Source organism: Mastomys coucha, unplaced genomic scaffold (genome assembly GCF_008632895.1).
Source record: "Mastomys coucha isolate ucsf_1 unplaced genomic scaffold, UCSF_Mcou_1 pScaffold23, whole genome shotgun sequence".
Lineage (NCBI taxonomy): Eukaryota > Metazoa > Chordata > Mammalia > Rodentia > Muridae > Mastomys > Mastomys coucha.
In genome coordinates this window covers 45,301,871-45,316,519 of record NW_022196906.1, presented here as the reverse complement: position 1 = coordinate 45,316,519, position 14,649 = coordinate 45,301,871, and the positions used below count along the sequence as shown (strand labels likewise).

The 14,649-nt window shown below is 44.4% G+C and overlaps 1 protein-coding gene across 3 annotated transcripts; it reads left to right on the top strand.

The window, feature by feature from the left end:
• The first annotated feature begins 4,273 nt into the window (after window positions 1-4,273).
• On the top strand, window positions 4,274-14,019 carry Colca2 (colorectal cancer associated 2). 3 transcript variants are annotated; one of them, XM_031344234.1, is made up of 6 exons: window positions 4,274-4,608; window positions 4,715-4,790; window positions 6,605-6,699; window positions 10,384-10,438; window positions 11,705-11,928; window positions 13,343-14,019. In XM_031344234.1, the coding sequence occupies exons 2-6, from the start codon at window positions 4,784-4,786 to the stop codon at window positions 13,715-13,717; spliced, it is 756 nt and encodes a 251-aa protein (XP_031200094.1). In that variant the 5' UTR covers window positions 4,274-4,608; window positions 4,715-4,783; the 3' UTR covers window positions 13,718-14,019. The 3 variants fall into 3 exon arrangements, with proteins under 3 accessions (XP_031200094.1, XP_031200098.1, XP_031200097.1); XM_031344238.1 differs by lacking the exons at window positions 4,274-4,608; window positions 4,715-4,790 and adding an exon at window positions 5,972-6,121; XM_031344237.1 differs by lacking the exons at window positions 4,274-4,608; window positions 4,715-4,790; window positions 6,605-6,699 and adding an exon at window positions 9,413-9,521 and having other exon boundaries at window positions 13,343-13,805.
• The last annotated feature ends 630 nt before the right edge of the window (window positions 14,020-14,649 follow it).

The window sequence follows — 14,649 nt, the reverse complement described above, 5'->3', positions numbered from 1 at the left end:
GCACAAAAAATACTGGTGCATCTTTTACTAACCATGTGTACATTGACATGTTTCTAAGAAGACATACAAATTAGTTATTTGGGGCTTACTATCTCTGGTACGATTAAAGAAACACAATAAATCAAGAACTATAACTTCCCAGGGTCAAACTAAATAATAATAAATTTTCCAGAGTTATTTTAAGCATTGGCATCATGCTTTATTAGATATGTGGTACATAAATATCTTTTAACAATAACTTCAGACCAAATAAGACATAGAGGTTTACAAAATGCATTGTCAATAGATTACAAGAAGGAACAGAGTTAGAGTTCCATATTCCAAAAGGAAAAACTATAGACCTAACAAATAATATCAAGGTATTAGCTCGTCTAGAGCAAAAACTATAATAATAGGCCTTTCCCCCAATCAAATATCTGAAGTGGAAGGATCCAGAAGTTCCAATTCTTAGAAAGTAGAATGCAAAAGAAGCATCACTCAGCCATTTTATTTCCCAACTTTGGTGAAATATTCACAGCTTTGCATGACAGCATTCTCTGTACACTTTTATGTTAGAAGTATGGTACAATAAAAATGTTTTAAGTAAAAAAGTAGCTTTCCAAGCAGTATGGTATGGTACTTTTCTTGTATAAAAAATAAATGATCAAAGGTTGGCTCATCATAACCTTTTCTTAAAGGAAAGTCTAAATTCTGAATATATACTATATGGAGAAGAAACAGGCTATGTATGCATTATTATACAATCTCCATCGCCTAGTCTTCTTGGCCACTTTCACATGGACCAAACGTGCTTCCTAAGGACTCATAAATAAATACATGTTTCTTCTATGTATTCAACATTTTGGAACTTGATATTTCCCATAACATTTGGTAACAGTGTCCCAACATTGAGATGACAAAAGGATTTTGCATTACTAAAGAAAATTTAAGGCTCTAGTCAAATTTGGAAGGAATAATGACACCTTTTCCTTATACTGAAGGTCTTTTAATATGCACATGTCTACGTTTAATAAAACCTGTTTTAGAGGGCAAAGCACAACGCTGTGCTGGGTCATTTGCATGCAAAAGACCATCGATATTTTTTTCCATTAAAAACATTCAACTTTACACACTAACAATGCCTATTCCACTCACCCCAGGTGCTGCTGGCTTGATGATGGTCAGTGACAAACTGAAGGATTTCTGAGTTTGTGGCATGGAAAAGCAGAGATTCTGAAAAGCTGATTTAGGGAGGATGGGAAAAACTATGGACAGGGGCTTTAAGGGGAGAAGGCTTGAGTGGAAAGCAAGTACTGGATCAGTCAGAGCAATTAACATATGGTGGTTGAGTAAATGGTGAATGAATGAGTGAGTAAATGAATGAGTGAAAGAATGAATGAATGCATGCATGCATGCAAACGAGCCTGCAATAGGAAAGCAGTAGTGAGCACATGGGGCCTTTGCTGGCAGAAACCAAGGCTTGCTTACCTTCGTATTCCTGGTACTCGTTACTGTGCCTGGTACACACTTGGTGCTCAAGGAACGAACATCTCAGTGGATTATCGCTCATTTAAAGGCAAAATCTGCCTTACATATAGTGAGACCCATCTCCTCCGCACAGATTTTCCTTTGAGCTAACAATGGAGCTACAAGCTAGAAAGCTACTGTAAGTCATGATGCCGTCAACTCCCTCTCAGCACTTCAATATCCTTCCCCACACCCAACATCAAGATAGTGTTATAAGTAAGTGAAGGAGCTTGTGGCAGCATACCAGACACAAAATTGTCTTTACAACCTCAGAGGAATTGTTGGGCCTTCAGGGAGGCATCCTAGAAGCAATAAGCCCCCCCCCAGAAAGAGGGTTCTGGTTGGACCACCACAAACCATAGTCAGCATAATGATCCACTTATCCTCACCACTAGCCGGTTGCTTCTTCAGGGCTCCATGTTTCTAGACTATCCTGTCATCTATGCTGCAGTCTTAAGCCCCTTGGACACACTGATAACACAGCAAGGACTTTGGGGTGATACTTACAAAAGTCTGAACACCAGTTCTGACATTTAGTATGCAACACAGGCCTGGCACCCAGGAACGATACATGAGAACTTTAAGTAATCTTCTCAGCTAGGGAAATAGTTCTTCTGTAGAGTGCTTACCCAGCATGCTCTTGATTCTGTCTCAACACGGGGATAGACAGATGAGCAAGTGAGCGAGCAAGCAATCAAGCAGGGTACCAACTTCCAGAGGCATTTGGAATCTCACACTAAAAATAGCTGGTAGCTCTAGATATCATTCATCATCACACAGACACACGGACACACACACACATGGACACACACACACATGCACACCACACAGAGACAGACAGACAGACAGACAGACAGACAGACAGACAGACAGACAGACAGATGCAAAGGGGATCTACTGAGAAAGCATTGTCTCCTGCCTCCTGAAGCATGGCTTTGACTCTGAAATGTCTGTGCTTTTCAGTTACAAGAACAGGAATCCAAAATTCCTGAATGTTGCGCTGATCTGCAGTATAGATAATGTGGGGAAGATTCTCAAAATAGGCCTGTGGAAGTAGTTTTCTGAAGTTATTTGCCAGCAATGGCATCAGACTCTGAACCGCAGGAACTGCACCAACACGGAAATACCCCAGGATGTTAGCCATGGGTTAGGCAAAGACTTCTGGGAGAAAGGATGCAGGTTTCTTTGCTCTTTGTTATCTCTGTAGACACCAGGTTTCTAAAGAGCCTATGTCTTCCAGCCTGTGTTCTCTCTGGAGAACCCATTCACCAGCACCAATGTCCTTGATATTGTCAAGGGAAAACTGTGATCTCAGGCCACCTCTGCTCATTCCTGTGTGAAAGAAGAGCTGAAGAAAAAATATTTAGTGTAAAAGAATGAGACAGCACTCCAGAAGAGGGGAAAGAGAGGCATGTATAGAGCCAGAGAGAAAAGAGGGACAAGAAATGAAGAAAAATGTCAACAGGGAGAAAAACAAGGAACAGAAAATGGGGTGGGGAGAATAAACAAAACAGCAAAGGACAACAAGGAGATCTTAAAAGCAAGACAGAAAGGAGAAAAGCAGCAAGGGGAGATGCTGACTAGAGGAAGAAAGGATGTGATGCCAGAAAGAGGGTTTCTCTAAGATCTCAGGTCTGGTCCTCAGGCCTGCAGGCCTGGCTTTGTAGAAATAGGGCCCAGTGGCTGATAAACACCAGCTGGACCAAGTACAACCACACCTCATCCTACTCTCCCCCGACGGGCGTCCCCAGCCCTGATCCTTTCCTAGATGTGTGGCTCCACCAGCCTGGCAGACAGGTCTACCCAGCATGCTTTTTATCATCCCCAGAGACCCTTTAGCTGAGTGGTTTGTTAGATATTCTACATCTAATATACTATATCCAATGTATTTTAAGTTTTCAGATATTTTTTCTATAGGCTTTTGAATCTAAAGCTTGCTTTGGGGGGCTTTTGTTTGGTTGGTTTGTTTTTTGTTTTGTTTTGTTTTGTTTGTACTTCAGACAACTCGGAGATTAAAGAGTTGAGGTCTAGACCATCACTTTATCTGCATTCCTGGAAATATCCTAGTTATTTGCAAAGGGGGGCCTTTCTGTCTCCCTTTGACATCTTGGCCTGACATTCCATCTCTCCAGGCTCTTCATCCTTCAAATCACAGGACAGAGAGCAACTCAGGCAGAGCTTCAAAAATATGCATCAGCACAGGCCCAAGCTATTAGTGAGGAGTCCAAGAAGACAGCTTGACTCCAAATTCCTCCTACTTCTCTCCTCAGAGCCTTCACAAAAAGCCCCAAACCCTTCCTCTAAAAGAATCAGGAGTTTTATGAGGTAAAAAGGCTGGGGGTGGGGGAGGGTCGAGGAATTAAAAACAAACCAAAACATAGGATTAAGGCTTGCCACAATGCAGCAGTAGAATCCTGGCCTAAAGGAATCTCAGATGGTCAAGGGCAACTGTGATGGTCCACAGCTCCTAAGAGTAAAGTGAATGCTGATGTACAAGGACTGCTTGCTGGAACAATCTGTGGCCTAGCAGGAGGGAGGATGCAGACAGGCAAGCCTTGCGGCCAGGCAGGGCCAGAGGAATACAAAGCGCAAAGCTTCGGCCTCCACTGTCCTCTAGCCTGCAGCCTGGGCCCAAAGTAGCTCTTTGCTGTGCCACACCCTCTGTCTGCCATGTTCACTCTCCAAAACCTGAGATTTCCCCCTTAAAATGGAGACTGGACGAGTGAGATTCAGTGTGTCTGTCCAGTCTGGCTCAGGTGGTTCACAGGGAGCAGCCTAGGCCAGTGGGGGCTTCTGAGCAGCCTTTGAGGCACTAGCATTGAGCTTCTTTGAGGACACCTGCTCTGTCTGTGGGCAGGTGGACAAAATGTTTAAAATAGGAGAAAAGCAAGGGTCAGGACCCAAAGGGATCTCACTCTCTGTTTCTCTGGACTCTCTGTGGGGTGCCTGTGTGCAGGATTTCTGCAGAAGATAGTCCATTTTGTTAAGCCTTTGAATATTCAAATTGAAAGTATCGCGCAATCATTGATTGTCAAATCATGGGTTTCTAGAGGTTTTAAATACTTGGCATGAGGGGGAAAAAACTCAAACCTATACCCGAAGGTATAAAACATTTATTCTGTGTGTCTCCTGATCCAGGGACCGGGGTGCTGCCTCGTGTTTTGTGAAACTTTAAAAATGTCGCATCTCTGCCTTTCTCCCTGCACAGGAGCCTTCCTAGGTGCTAAGTCTCTGAAACTGCAGCATCCAGTCTCCGGCCCAGCTCCTGCTGACCAGGATGTCGGGTAACTCAGACGCTTCTCCAGGGGTCGGGTCAAGAGGGCCAGGGGCACTTGGATCCGAGTGTGTTTCCTCTGCTTTTCCTGCGTATAACAGAGAGGCACAAAGTCAGGGAATAATAGTCAGGGCCGGGCATGGATCCAGAGAGGACGCGAGCCCGCTGTGTCGGCTCCCTCTGGGTGCCTGCTCCCCAGAGCAGAGGCCCAGAGACCCATAAGGCCACTCCGGACAATCGCGTGCCCCACGCCCCTGCCTGCCCTTTCACTTTTCCACCTTGGCGTCCTGGGAATTTGGAGGTGCCGACCTTGTGAGCCCAGAAGCGGCGGCGCGGGGGAGCTAGAGGCTCGCGGTGAGCCCTGGACTGGAGCAAGACGCACCCGGCTGGGAGCTGGGCTGGGGCTGGTTCCGCGTGGACCCCGAGGCTCGCCCGCGCTGCCTGCAGATCCCAGAGCCGACCCAGTCCGTGGGAATGGGAGGGAAGGAGACTGGAGCGTAGTGGGCGCGTCCTGGCACTGCAGCAAGACAACCGACGCCCAGGACCGGGAAGAATAGCGCACTAACTTTTCTAGGGAATCCTAGGTCTCAGGATCTGGCTCGTGGGTGGGGGTCTCCCTGCTGTCCAGCCGCGGTCCCTACACTAACCAGGCGAGGCGCTGGTGGCCTGGCACTGTCGCCAAATGCCTAGGACAGGGACCATTGTGCTCCGCCCCTCCCCGTGCGACTAATAAGCGCTCTCCCCAGGGTCAAGGTCGGGGTGGGAGTCACACTGGGCTTCTAAGTCAAACCCTACTCGGAAAGTGCGTCTGCCGGGTCTAGCCTTGCCTAACAACCAGCCAGACCTACTCACTGCGCTCTGCCGGGGAACCCCAGGCTGTCACCGGTCCCTCCCAGCCGACCCGTGCCTAGCACGGCCGGCCACTTGGGCTCTCCCAGGTCTCCCGGCCCAGCTCTGCCGGCTCAGGGGCGGCCCCTTCCGGAGGGCTGCCTCCAGGCGACTGCGCGGTCCTAGGGAGCCTCGGGATGGATGCCTTTACTCAAGAGCTGTAGCTCTTGCTGGAGAACCCTCCACAGCCCAGTTCTCCAAACGCCTGCACCGGAAAGGGAGGGGGTGGGAAGAGATGAAGAGAGCGACAGAGCCGGGGAGTAGAGGGAGAAAGTGGGTGAGGGAGAAAAAAACATATTTGAAAAAGAGAAAGAACCGACAGGAGAATCTTTCCCGAGCTTGGCCCCTTTTCTGGGGTCAGTGCAGTAAGTCCCTCACAGGACAGGACAGACTGCCCAGACCCCTGCAGCTCTCTCAGGGCTGGCTTCCAGACCAAGGACAGCACAATTAAAGGTTGACAGTGTGTGTGTGTGGGGGGGGGGGGGGGACGACGCTGCGGGGAGGTTGTTCACCATATAAGCATTATGGTGAGGGCCGCGAGATCAACTGTGAAACAGAGAGTACCCCCAGATCCACGAGCTGATCCGGAACCCCAGATTTTACTATCCTAGCCAAAATAGCAGGCTTGATTGACCTCCCTCCACATTCCAGAGCAGAACAGCTTGTACTGTTCTGAAGATGGGGCCCAGAGAGGGGTGAATAACTTCATAGATGCCCACAAGAACCGTTCCCACTAGGACCCTGAAGCACCTGCCTGCGTTCACCTTTTCTAGCTTGAGAAGTGTGGATTTTTTTTTCTTTTTACATTCTCTTTGTGTGTTCTTCAAAGGTAGAAACTTGGCCTTGGGTATCCTAACCTGACCAAGGGAATCCTCACTGTATCCCCGTGACACCCAAGCTTTGGGATTGACCACTGACCCTGTTGCCTCTCCCCAGAAAAACCTAAGGTGTATCAAGGCGTCCGTGTGAAGATGACAGTGAAAGAGCTTCTCCAGCAAAGAAGGGCACACCAGGCCGCCTCAGGGACAACTGTAAGCACCACCCTCTCCCTCTCCCTCCCTCCCAGCCCATGGATGGCCTCATTCAGACCTGTGTCAGGGAAGATGCAGAGGCCACCCACAAGCACAGCCCTGCTCAGAGATGCTTACATGTGTTCCCAACTTCATCCCAGGTCACCACAGGCAGCCACAAAAACATGTGCGACATGGTGTAGGGCTCAGGACTGTGGGAGGCTCATCTCTCACTGCTCATAGTGGGGAAGGCTTCCTGGTCCTCTGCAAGGGAGAGAGGCAGCCAACAGGTTAAGTATGTTTGTACAGTGTTAAGAGAGTATTAGATACAGCCCCCACAAACTCATTGAAAAAATATCTCCCAGAAACCTATTTAGTTTCTCTGTCTAATCTAAACCTATTTAGATTCTGAGGTCATGTATATGAAAAATCACCAGTCACTAGAAGTCTCTAGAAGAAAAGGCCTCTGTCTCTGGAATATGCAGAATTATTATAGAACTGATCTGGGTAAGGCACCCTGACACCTCAATTTATTACCTGAGTGTTTAGGGCAGCTGCAGAACCATGTAAGCCAGGCATGCTTGTCCACCAAGAAAGAGTTCAATCCGAAGAGCCATGACAGTATCCGCACATGATACTGTTATTGCTTGTCGTAGGTATAGTTATAAGGGGATGATCAGACAGGACTCCAGACTTCTATGTTATCACTGGTCTCATCAGCATGTGATCCTGTTCTAGGTCCATGTAGGATCTCATGAATGGAACTTTGGCACATCAAGCAACAGGAGGGAGAAACTATGGAGGGATAGTGAGATAGGCTTCTGAGCCAGAGGGCCTGGGCTTAGTTCTCAGTAACTCTGTGTCACATGTCCTCCAACACATTGACTTACTAGAGTCTTTTTTTGTCTGTTCCCCTAATCTTTCAGTTGAAAACTAATAGGGTTATATAAAGGTTAAATAAGTACCGAGGGGTGTTCTCCATGGTAAGTGCTCAACATATCACTAAAATAAATTCCAACTAAGGATGGATAGGCCATTTACACTAATGTATATTCCATCTTTCTTTCAGAACTTAGAGTTCAAGAATATTTGCTATGATTTGATACATTCAACTAGAGAAGTTAGTTGTCCCCACTTACAGAATTTCAGGCAACAGTAGAATGTCCTTACAATACAAAGGTGGATTTGCAGTGATTCTTTGTTCAAAGTACCTCTGTATATTAATTATTTCATTTGACTGTAATGATCAAATGACATAAATAGATCAGAAATCTGTATTCCTCCACGACAGCTAAGATCCAAAGTCTTGAAATTAGTAAGAGGCTAAAGGTAGAAACAAGATCATCGTATTTTTCAATATTGGCTCTCTAAATTCATTGTTCTGCAGAGCCAACCATACTAACAGGAGCTTAGTAACCACAATGGTTCATCACTAAACCATTCATCAAACCAGGACCAGGAGTTTTGGTCCTTGGCAGAACTCAGCTTCAACTATACCCAGAGCATTCCAATTTGGCAAAGCAATCCTGTGGCTATTGGGTTCTTAAAGTTTATGTGAGCACCCTTGGCTCATAGCAGAGAACAGGGCAGGAGGAAGGATTTCACCTCAGTACTTGACCAAGCTCTGTTCCTGAGAGAAGTCTGATTTGGCATTTTCTGAGTTCCCTGTGAGAATGAAGCAAGCCTTCAGAACCAACGTCTGTTAAGGACGGAACGCTGCTAGCTGGGATACGCTCTACTGTGCTTCCTAGAAACTTCTCCTCTCTGTCCCTTCCAGCTCACAGGAGTCATTTCAGTAGGAGACCCAGATGTAGACTCTCTTTCTGAGAGCAAACAGAAGGATTTTGGGGTTCTGGGACTGCTACAGTGTACCCAGTCAGCGAGGGTGGCAGATCACCCCAGGGAGAATAATGTGTGCCTGCTCTAGGCAGACCTTTCCAGTTTGGTAGACTGTATCCAACTTGGTCCAACATTAAAAGACCTCTCTGGGAAACAGTCATCCAAGAGAGAATTAATTGTGCTAAGTACTGCAAGGCAAGAGTAAATCTGCCTTAATTGGCTATGAAGTCAGAATAATAACTGTTTGAACCTTTAAGAAACCAATCATGAATGGTAGTTATAGACTGAGGTAGATATCTAAGTCTCAAATTGTAGCAGAAGAAAGTATACATGTCAGACTGGTACAGTTAAATTTTTTATTTCAGCCTTATCAGTCTCACACACACACACACACACACACACACACACACACTCACACACACACCACTTCTTTAAGGGCAAAGAGAAACTTGAGTTGGTGCTTATCTAAAGATAAAATTTACCTTCTTTTTAACCACTAGTTTTCCTTTGTTTTGTTTTAATAGGCTTAATGTGTTTTTATATATTGTCGATTGTGGATGTGTGTGCTGCTTGAAATAAGAGAGGCACCGTTCTTTGTATTCTGGGAGCAAGGCTGAAAGTGAACCAAGGGCCAGAAAGATAATATCAAACAGGACATTGTAAACATACCTCCAGGAGATAACAGGAGAACAGGGAAGCAAGCAAACAGGCCAATGGGGAAAGCAGTGGGTTAAAAGCAAACTCTACCAATGAAGCAGATTTAAAAAAGAAAAAAAGAAAGAAAGAAAAAAAAACCCCTCCTTCCAAGTCCTTCAGCTCAAGCTGCAGCCAAATATTTGCATAAAGAGCTGGTAAAGGCCTCCAGCTTCCTGGTTCATGACATTAGAGCATGGATCGTTTTCAAAATTAACACACCTCCTGTTTGAGCAGTGGCTGGCTGTGCAGTGCTTTCGGTGGCTCAGAGAACAGGAGTGAGTCTACTCCTGCAACCCAAGAGAGGAGTGGTGAGCTCCCCTTCCTAGCCCAGAGCCACAGCCATGGTCCCTTTAAACTTTAAAGCCACCACCTGAAATCTAAAAGAAAAAAAATCCCAAATTACTCGGTTAGCATAATTGTCCTTTCAACTGGAAATGGCAAGCTGCTTGACTTTAAACATTTGAAAGGCTCAGCCTCATGAATTTTCAGTATTTAGATACTGTAATTTTAAAAAGTAAATTATATAGAAAATAGAAAATTTTTTTAATTTGCAAAGAACTATTTTTCTGGCTATGAACTCAAATATTTATAGGCTCTGAATCACTAAATACTTCAGAATTTTTTTCTTATATTTTAGAGGTCATAAATGTGAATATTTTAGCTTCTCAGATTAAGGAAATCTAGAAACAATGTCTAATTATTACTTATTTCTTAATTAATTAAGAAATTAATTCCTAGGACACAGAAACTAAGTAGTAGGTACAAACTTGAAGAAAACGTATTGACTATAGTCATAGTTGGGTTAAGTAAATGTTAACTCTTACTCATTATAAAATAAATTGCTTAATAGAAAGGCTGCTTATTGACTTTTCTTGAGTTTTCCTATGTCTGTAACAAAAAAAAATGACTTACATTAACCCTTATCAAAATTAATAACTTAATATTTTATCAAGGAATCTGATGTTAGGAGGAAAAAAACAATGCTCAAGTAAGCAAACAAAAAAGCAAATCTCAAATATAATGCCGGCTGTGTTTAAAGTCCAGTGTTCTCAGAAGAAGGCTTACCTCAGAGCAGGAGCAGCTGTCCCCATCGAATCCCCTGCCCAGCTTCCCCAGGGGGGGAAGCGCAGCCCTTCCCTCTGCTTCAAGTTCCTCTTCTTGCCTTGACAGCTGTCAGGAAGCAGCAGTCTCCACCTCCCAGACACCACCATGCCATCGTCTGCAGGTCAGTACAGCCAGCTTTATGGTTTCCTCAAACCCTTTCAAAAGTCCATCTCAGAAGCCCTTCGGAGCCTGATGCAGGGGGTTAAGAGAGGCACCACCATTTAATTGGAATCCAACCAATCAGAAGGTGACTCCAGATACAAGCCCAGAAAGACATGGTTTTGCCTTCATTCTGAACTGTCTACTCTGTACCAAGACTCTATCCTTTACATTCATCCCAGCTGCTGGTCTCCAAGCAACTCGACTTCACTCTAAAATCAGGGTTGGCTTTAGAATCATGTCGGCTTTTCTTGGTGCAGTAGGGGTTGTAATCAGACCATCCAGGATGATGTCTACGCTCTTGCTCACTGAGCTTGTAGTCCACGGGGGCTTCCTTCCCACTCTCTACTCTCTTCCCAGAAAGCTTTCAAACAAGTGTAAGTTTCCCCAGCCCCAAACAAATAACTCTATTACATAAACAGTCCTTCCTATGCCGCTCAGCAGCTACGAATTTAAGGAGGTCATATAAAAGGAAGCCTGTGCTTATGGTAGTTCCCACCAAATATGTCACTTTAATTTAACTTGAAAGGAACCTGAGACTTTTAATGGGCTCCCTCTAAACCTGCCCCTCTCTGAACCTTGCAAGCTGATTATTATACACTGGGAATATTCATATTAACTGGAAAGGGGGCGATGCTTTTTTCAGATTATCCTCATTGTTCTCTATGATATTTTTCCCATTGTACTCTCAAAGTGTCCACAAGTAAGACACTTCTGCTCTTTGTACTTCTGAGCAAAGTGCTATTAATTTGTACACTACATTCTAAGTGCCCAATTTTAGCATGTGCATCACTGTTTGTATCATTTCTCAAAACCCTCCTCTCCACAATTTAAGTCCCTTACATGAAAAGTTTAGGTAAGCAACAAGAGCGTAATGCCAGAAGGTTTTCCAAAGCCCCCCAATAAATTCATCAGAAAAGTTTCCTTGAGCTGCAGATAGTTTTAGTCGCTAATGCTTTTATAGCCCCGAAAGCGGAGGCTTGTGCTCTTCCTTGAATGTGGCATTTAGATACTGGCTGGGCCACATGCATTCTGATTAGATTAATTTCTCTGGGACTGGGATTAACCTAAGACAACTAACACAGTTCAAATTCCAAAAGTGTTTACTTATAAGGAATTTCCCAACCTCCATTTCCCCCTAAATATAATAAATAGAAGAAAACTCTATTCAAGCCTATTTTGCAATTTTTAAGTAAAAAAAAAAAAATCATTTCCCTTTCTCTTCTAGGACTGTATTTTGAGCCTGAAACAACGTCTTCCACACCCAGTTATTTTCAAGCCCGAGAATTTTCCACCTGTGTCTCTTGTGAAGAAAGTCCTAGCTGCCTCGACCAGATCTTCGAGTCCTACCTTCAGACAAACACATTCCCAGAGCTCAACTCTGCACACATCGCCCCCCACTATTTCCCAGAGAGCTGTCAAGTGGCCCCTTTCTGCCATGACCAGAGCCTGGTAATTGATCCGCATCCTTCCTGGAGCCTGATGCTTGCTAACTGCGGGGTAGAGATGCTTTGTAGAAGTGTTTGCATCATCTCGTGAGAAAGCGTACAAACGTTATCAACCAGGAAATAGTCAGGGAAGTATTTTAAAGTTCAATGTGTGGGCACTGCGAAGGGCATAAACCTTTGAATACACGTATTATGATTTCCCATGTAAGTGGATGTCTAGCAATAAAAAAGAACTACTCTTTTAAAAAAAATCTGTTAAGACATCTGTTTATTTGGAAATCAATAGTTTTAACAATAGCCCTTAGATTTTTTTTTTTTAGTCCTTGAAATGGATCGAGGCTACTTCTACACCAACATTCTCATGGGGCCTGGCTTAACTGCTGAGCTGGTTCTACTTACTGGCTGCTTTGGGCTGCCTGGGGCAAAAGAACACATTTAAGCCTGAGATGGTTAACATTTAAGCCCGTGGTATATGCCTTAATCCAAGCACTTGGGAGGCATGGACAAGAGGGCTAGGAGTTCAAGGTCAGCCTCAGCTAAATATATAGGTATAGCCTAGGCTACATGAGACCTTCTCTCGAAACAAGACAAAGCAATCCTAATCTTTGGAAGAATTTGGATTCTCTATTCCTGATGGATCTCAAATGTTCAAAAACGTGTTCTCTTTAAAATGAGTAAGACTATTGCTTTTATGTCTTAGGGATCTGTAATGGTTTTTAAACTGTGTAAGGTTTTTTCCTTTTAAAAAGAAATGTGCATACTTATTATTTTCATTTGTCAAAAGTCTATATGAGGAGAAACTGGATTTAGAGAAGATAGGAAAGTAACTCTACAGAACGTGCATGCATATTTTCATGGGGGCATAGCACACAGTTTCTGCTCAGCTTCCAAGGTTGGCCACTGTAAAGGTGCTTAAGATGTATTAGATCTCTGGCAGCTCCCAGGGGAATACACTGGTGACAGGAGCTGGGCATCCTCGGGTGTTCTAGATGCTGGGCCTATGAGGACTTGGGTTCTACCTCTGTGTGTTTACCTGACTCCTCCTGTTCAAGAGTGTGAAGAAACGCCCAAGGTGCCACCTGCAGCTTACACTGTGGCACGCAGCAGGATCTGATGTGCAGGTGACCTGAGACACAGTGAGATTTCGTGGTTTAAGAACAAAACATCCTGCAAGGTTTTAACAAAGGCAGGCAGCAGAGCAAGGCAATTGATTGTTGGGAAAGAGAAACAGAATCTGGGATGCGGTGTCATGAAATCACAGTCGGCAAATGAGATTACTTCCAAAGACTAGGTTAAGGGTTTTAGGCTCATTCTCAGCCCTAATTTTCTCACTTTGCAGGAGTAAATCCATACTGCCCCGTTCCTTTAATCCTGTCTAAGTTACCAAGCTTTTTGTTCCCTGGTTTTCATTTCTCTAGATTCCAGGATCGCCTTCGGATTCCTCCAGTCTCTCTGGCTCCTTTGACTGCAGTTACTCGCCAGCTCAACTGCCTTCCTACACTCCAGAAGGCTACACCTCTCCTCCTCTGGATTCCCTACACTCCAGTCTCCCAGAAGAAGGCTACTTCTGCCAGCATTGGCCTTCTCACCCCCAGTACAACCACGCCTCCCCAGGCACCCCCTCCTCCTCCGTCTGCTACTATGCATCCTGTGAGGCAGAGCATTTGGATGCCCTCAGAACCACAGAGTTCTTCTCTTACTCTGGCATGGACTGTATAGACTTTGCCCCTCCGGCAGCCACCACTAGTGATTTCTATAAGAGGGAGACAAGCTGTGACGCCTGCTATAGTTAGTAGAAACCACACTGGAATGTGTCATGGGTGTATCTCTTTCTCTACTGCATCTAGGTGACACTTCAACCATTCAACCCTTTCACAAACTACCCCACATATGGTTTACATTTCACCATTTTCAACCACCTGATAGGTAGCATAGGAATCGACACAGTGCCCTCAAACCTGGTCCTGTGACAGTCTTATTTTATACACTCACTGTTAAATTTTTTTTTTTTTTTTGGTATGGATTTTTCCAGAGCCTTCCTTCTCAGTATAACGAACAAACTCTTTTGTAAACTAATAAATAACTTTGTATAATACACGTTGTGGGTTTTATTTTTCAATTTCCCATAGTAGTATTGTTTGATTTCAATATCATCAATAACCAGGAAACAACTAACTGTACTCGAATAGTTTCATCGTAACTTACTCATGCATTCAAAATCATTCTAATATGATGAAAAGTCCTGGATGCCACAGAATAGAGGGATAGGCATTGCTGAGAAAGGAAAAGCCTGCTTTGGTTAACCAAGGATGTACATTTTGGAGCAGCATCAGACAAAAGTGTGATGACTCACTCACCTCTCATATCCAGCATCCATCAATGGAATGTTAATGTGACCAAAAGCACACACTTTACCTACAGCAGTGTTAACCTTGAGACAACTCCTTTGCATTTCCAAAGTACTGTTCTATAAACTTTCTCTGCAAATATTGGTCTTCGTTCACTTGACATCTGCTGTAGAGTAGACCCAGTGCTGAGTTTAGATTCATGCTTATCTCCTCTACCTGAACTTCTGCCTTAGATCCCTAAATATGTCTTACATGTGCTTACACAGGGATTTATAAGACTGTCTGTGTTGTTTACAATTGACTTTCAAGAGTTTGAGTCCTCCAGTCAATCTAGTGAGGAGCCCAGGTGTCTTCCAAAGTCAAGAGAAGTAATGTGT

What these genes read in the sequence shown, in the direction of transcription:
- Colca2 (XM_031344234.1), top strand. An exon ending in AGGCCGCCTCAGGGACAACT is followed by an intron (nt 6,700 to 10,383) that starts GTAAGCACCACC and finishes TTGCCTTGACAG; the next exon opens with CTGTCAGGAAGCAGCAGTCT. An exon ending in CACCATGCCATCGTCTGCAG is followed by an intron (nt 10,439 to 11,704) that starts GTCAGTACAGCC and finishes TTTCTCTTCTAG; the next exon opens with GACTGTATTTTGAGCCTGAA.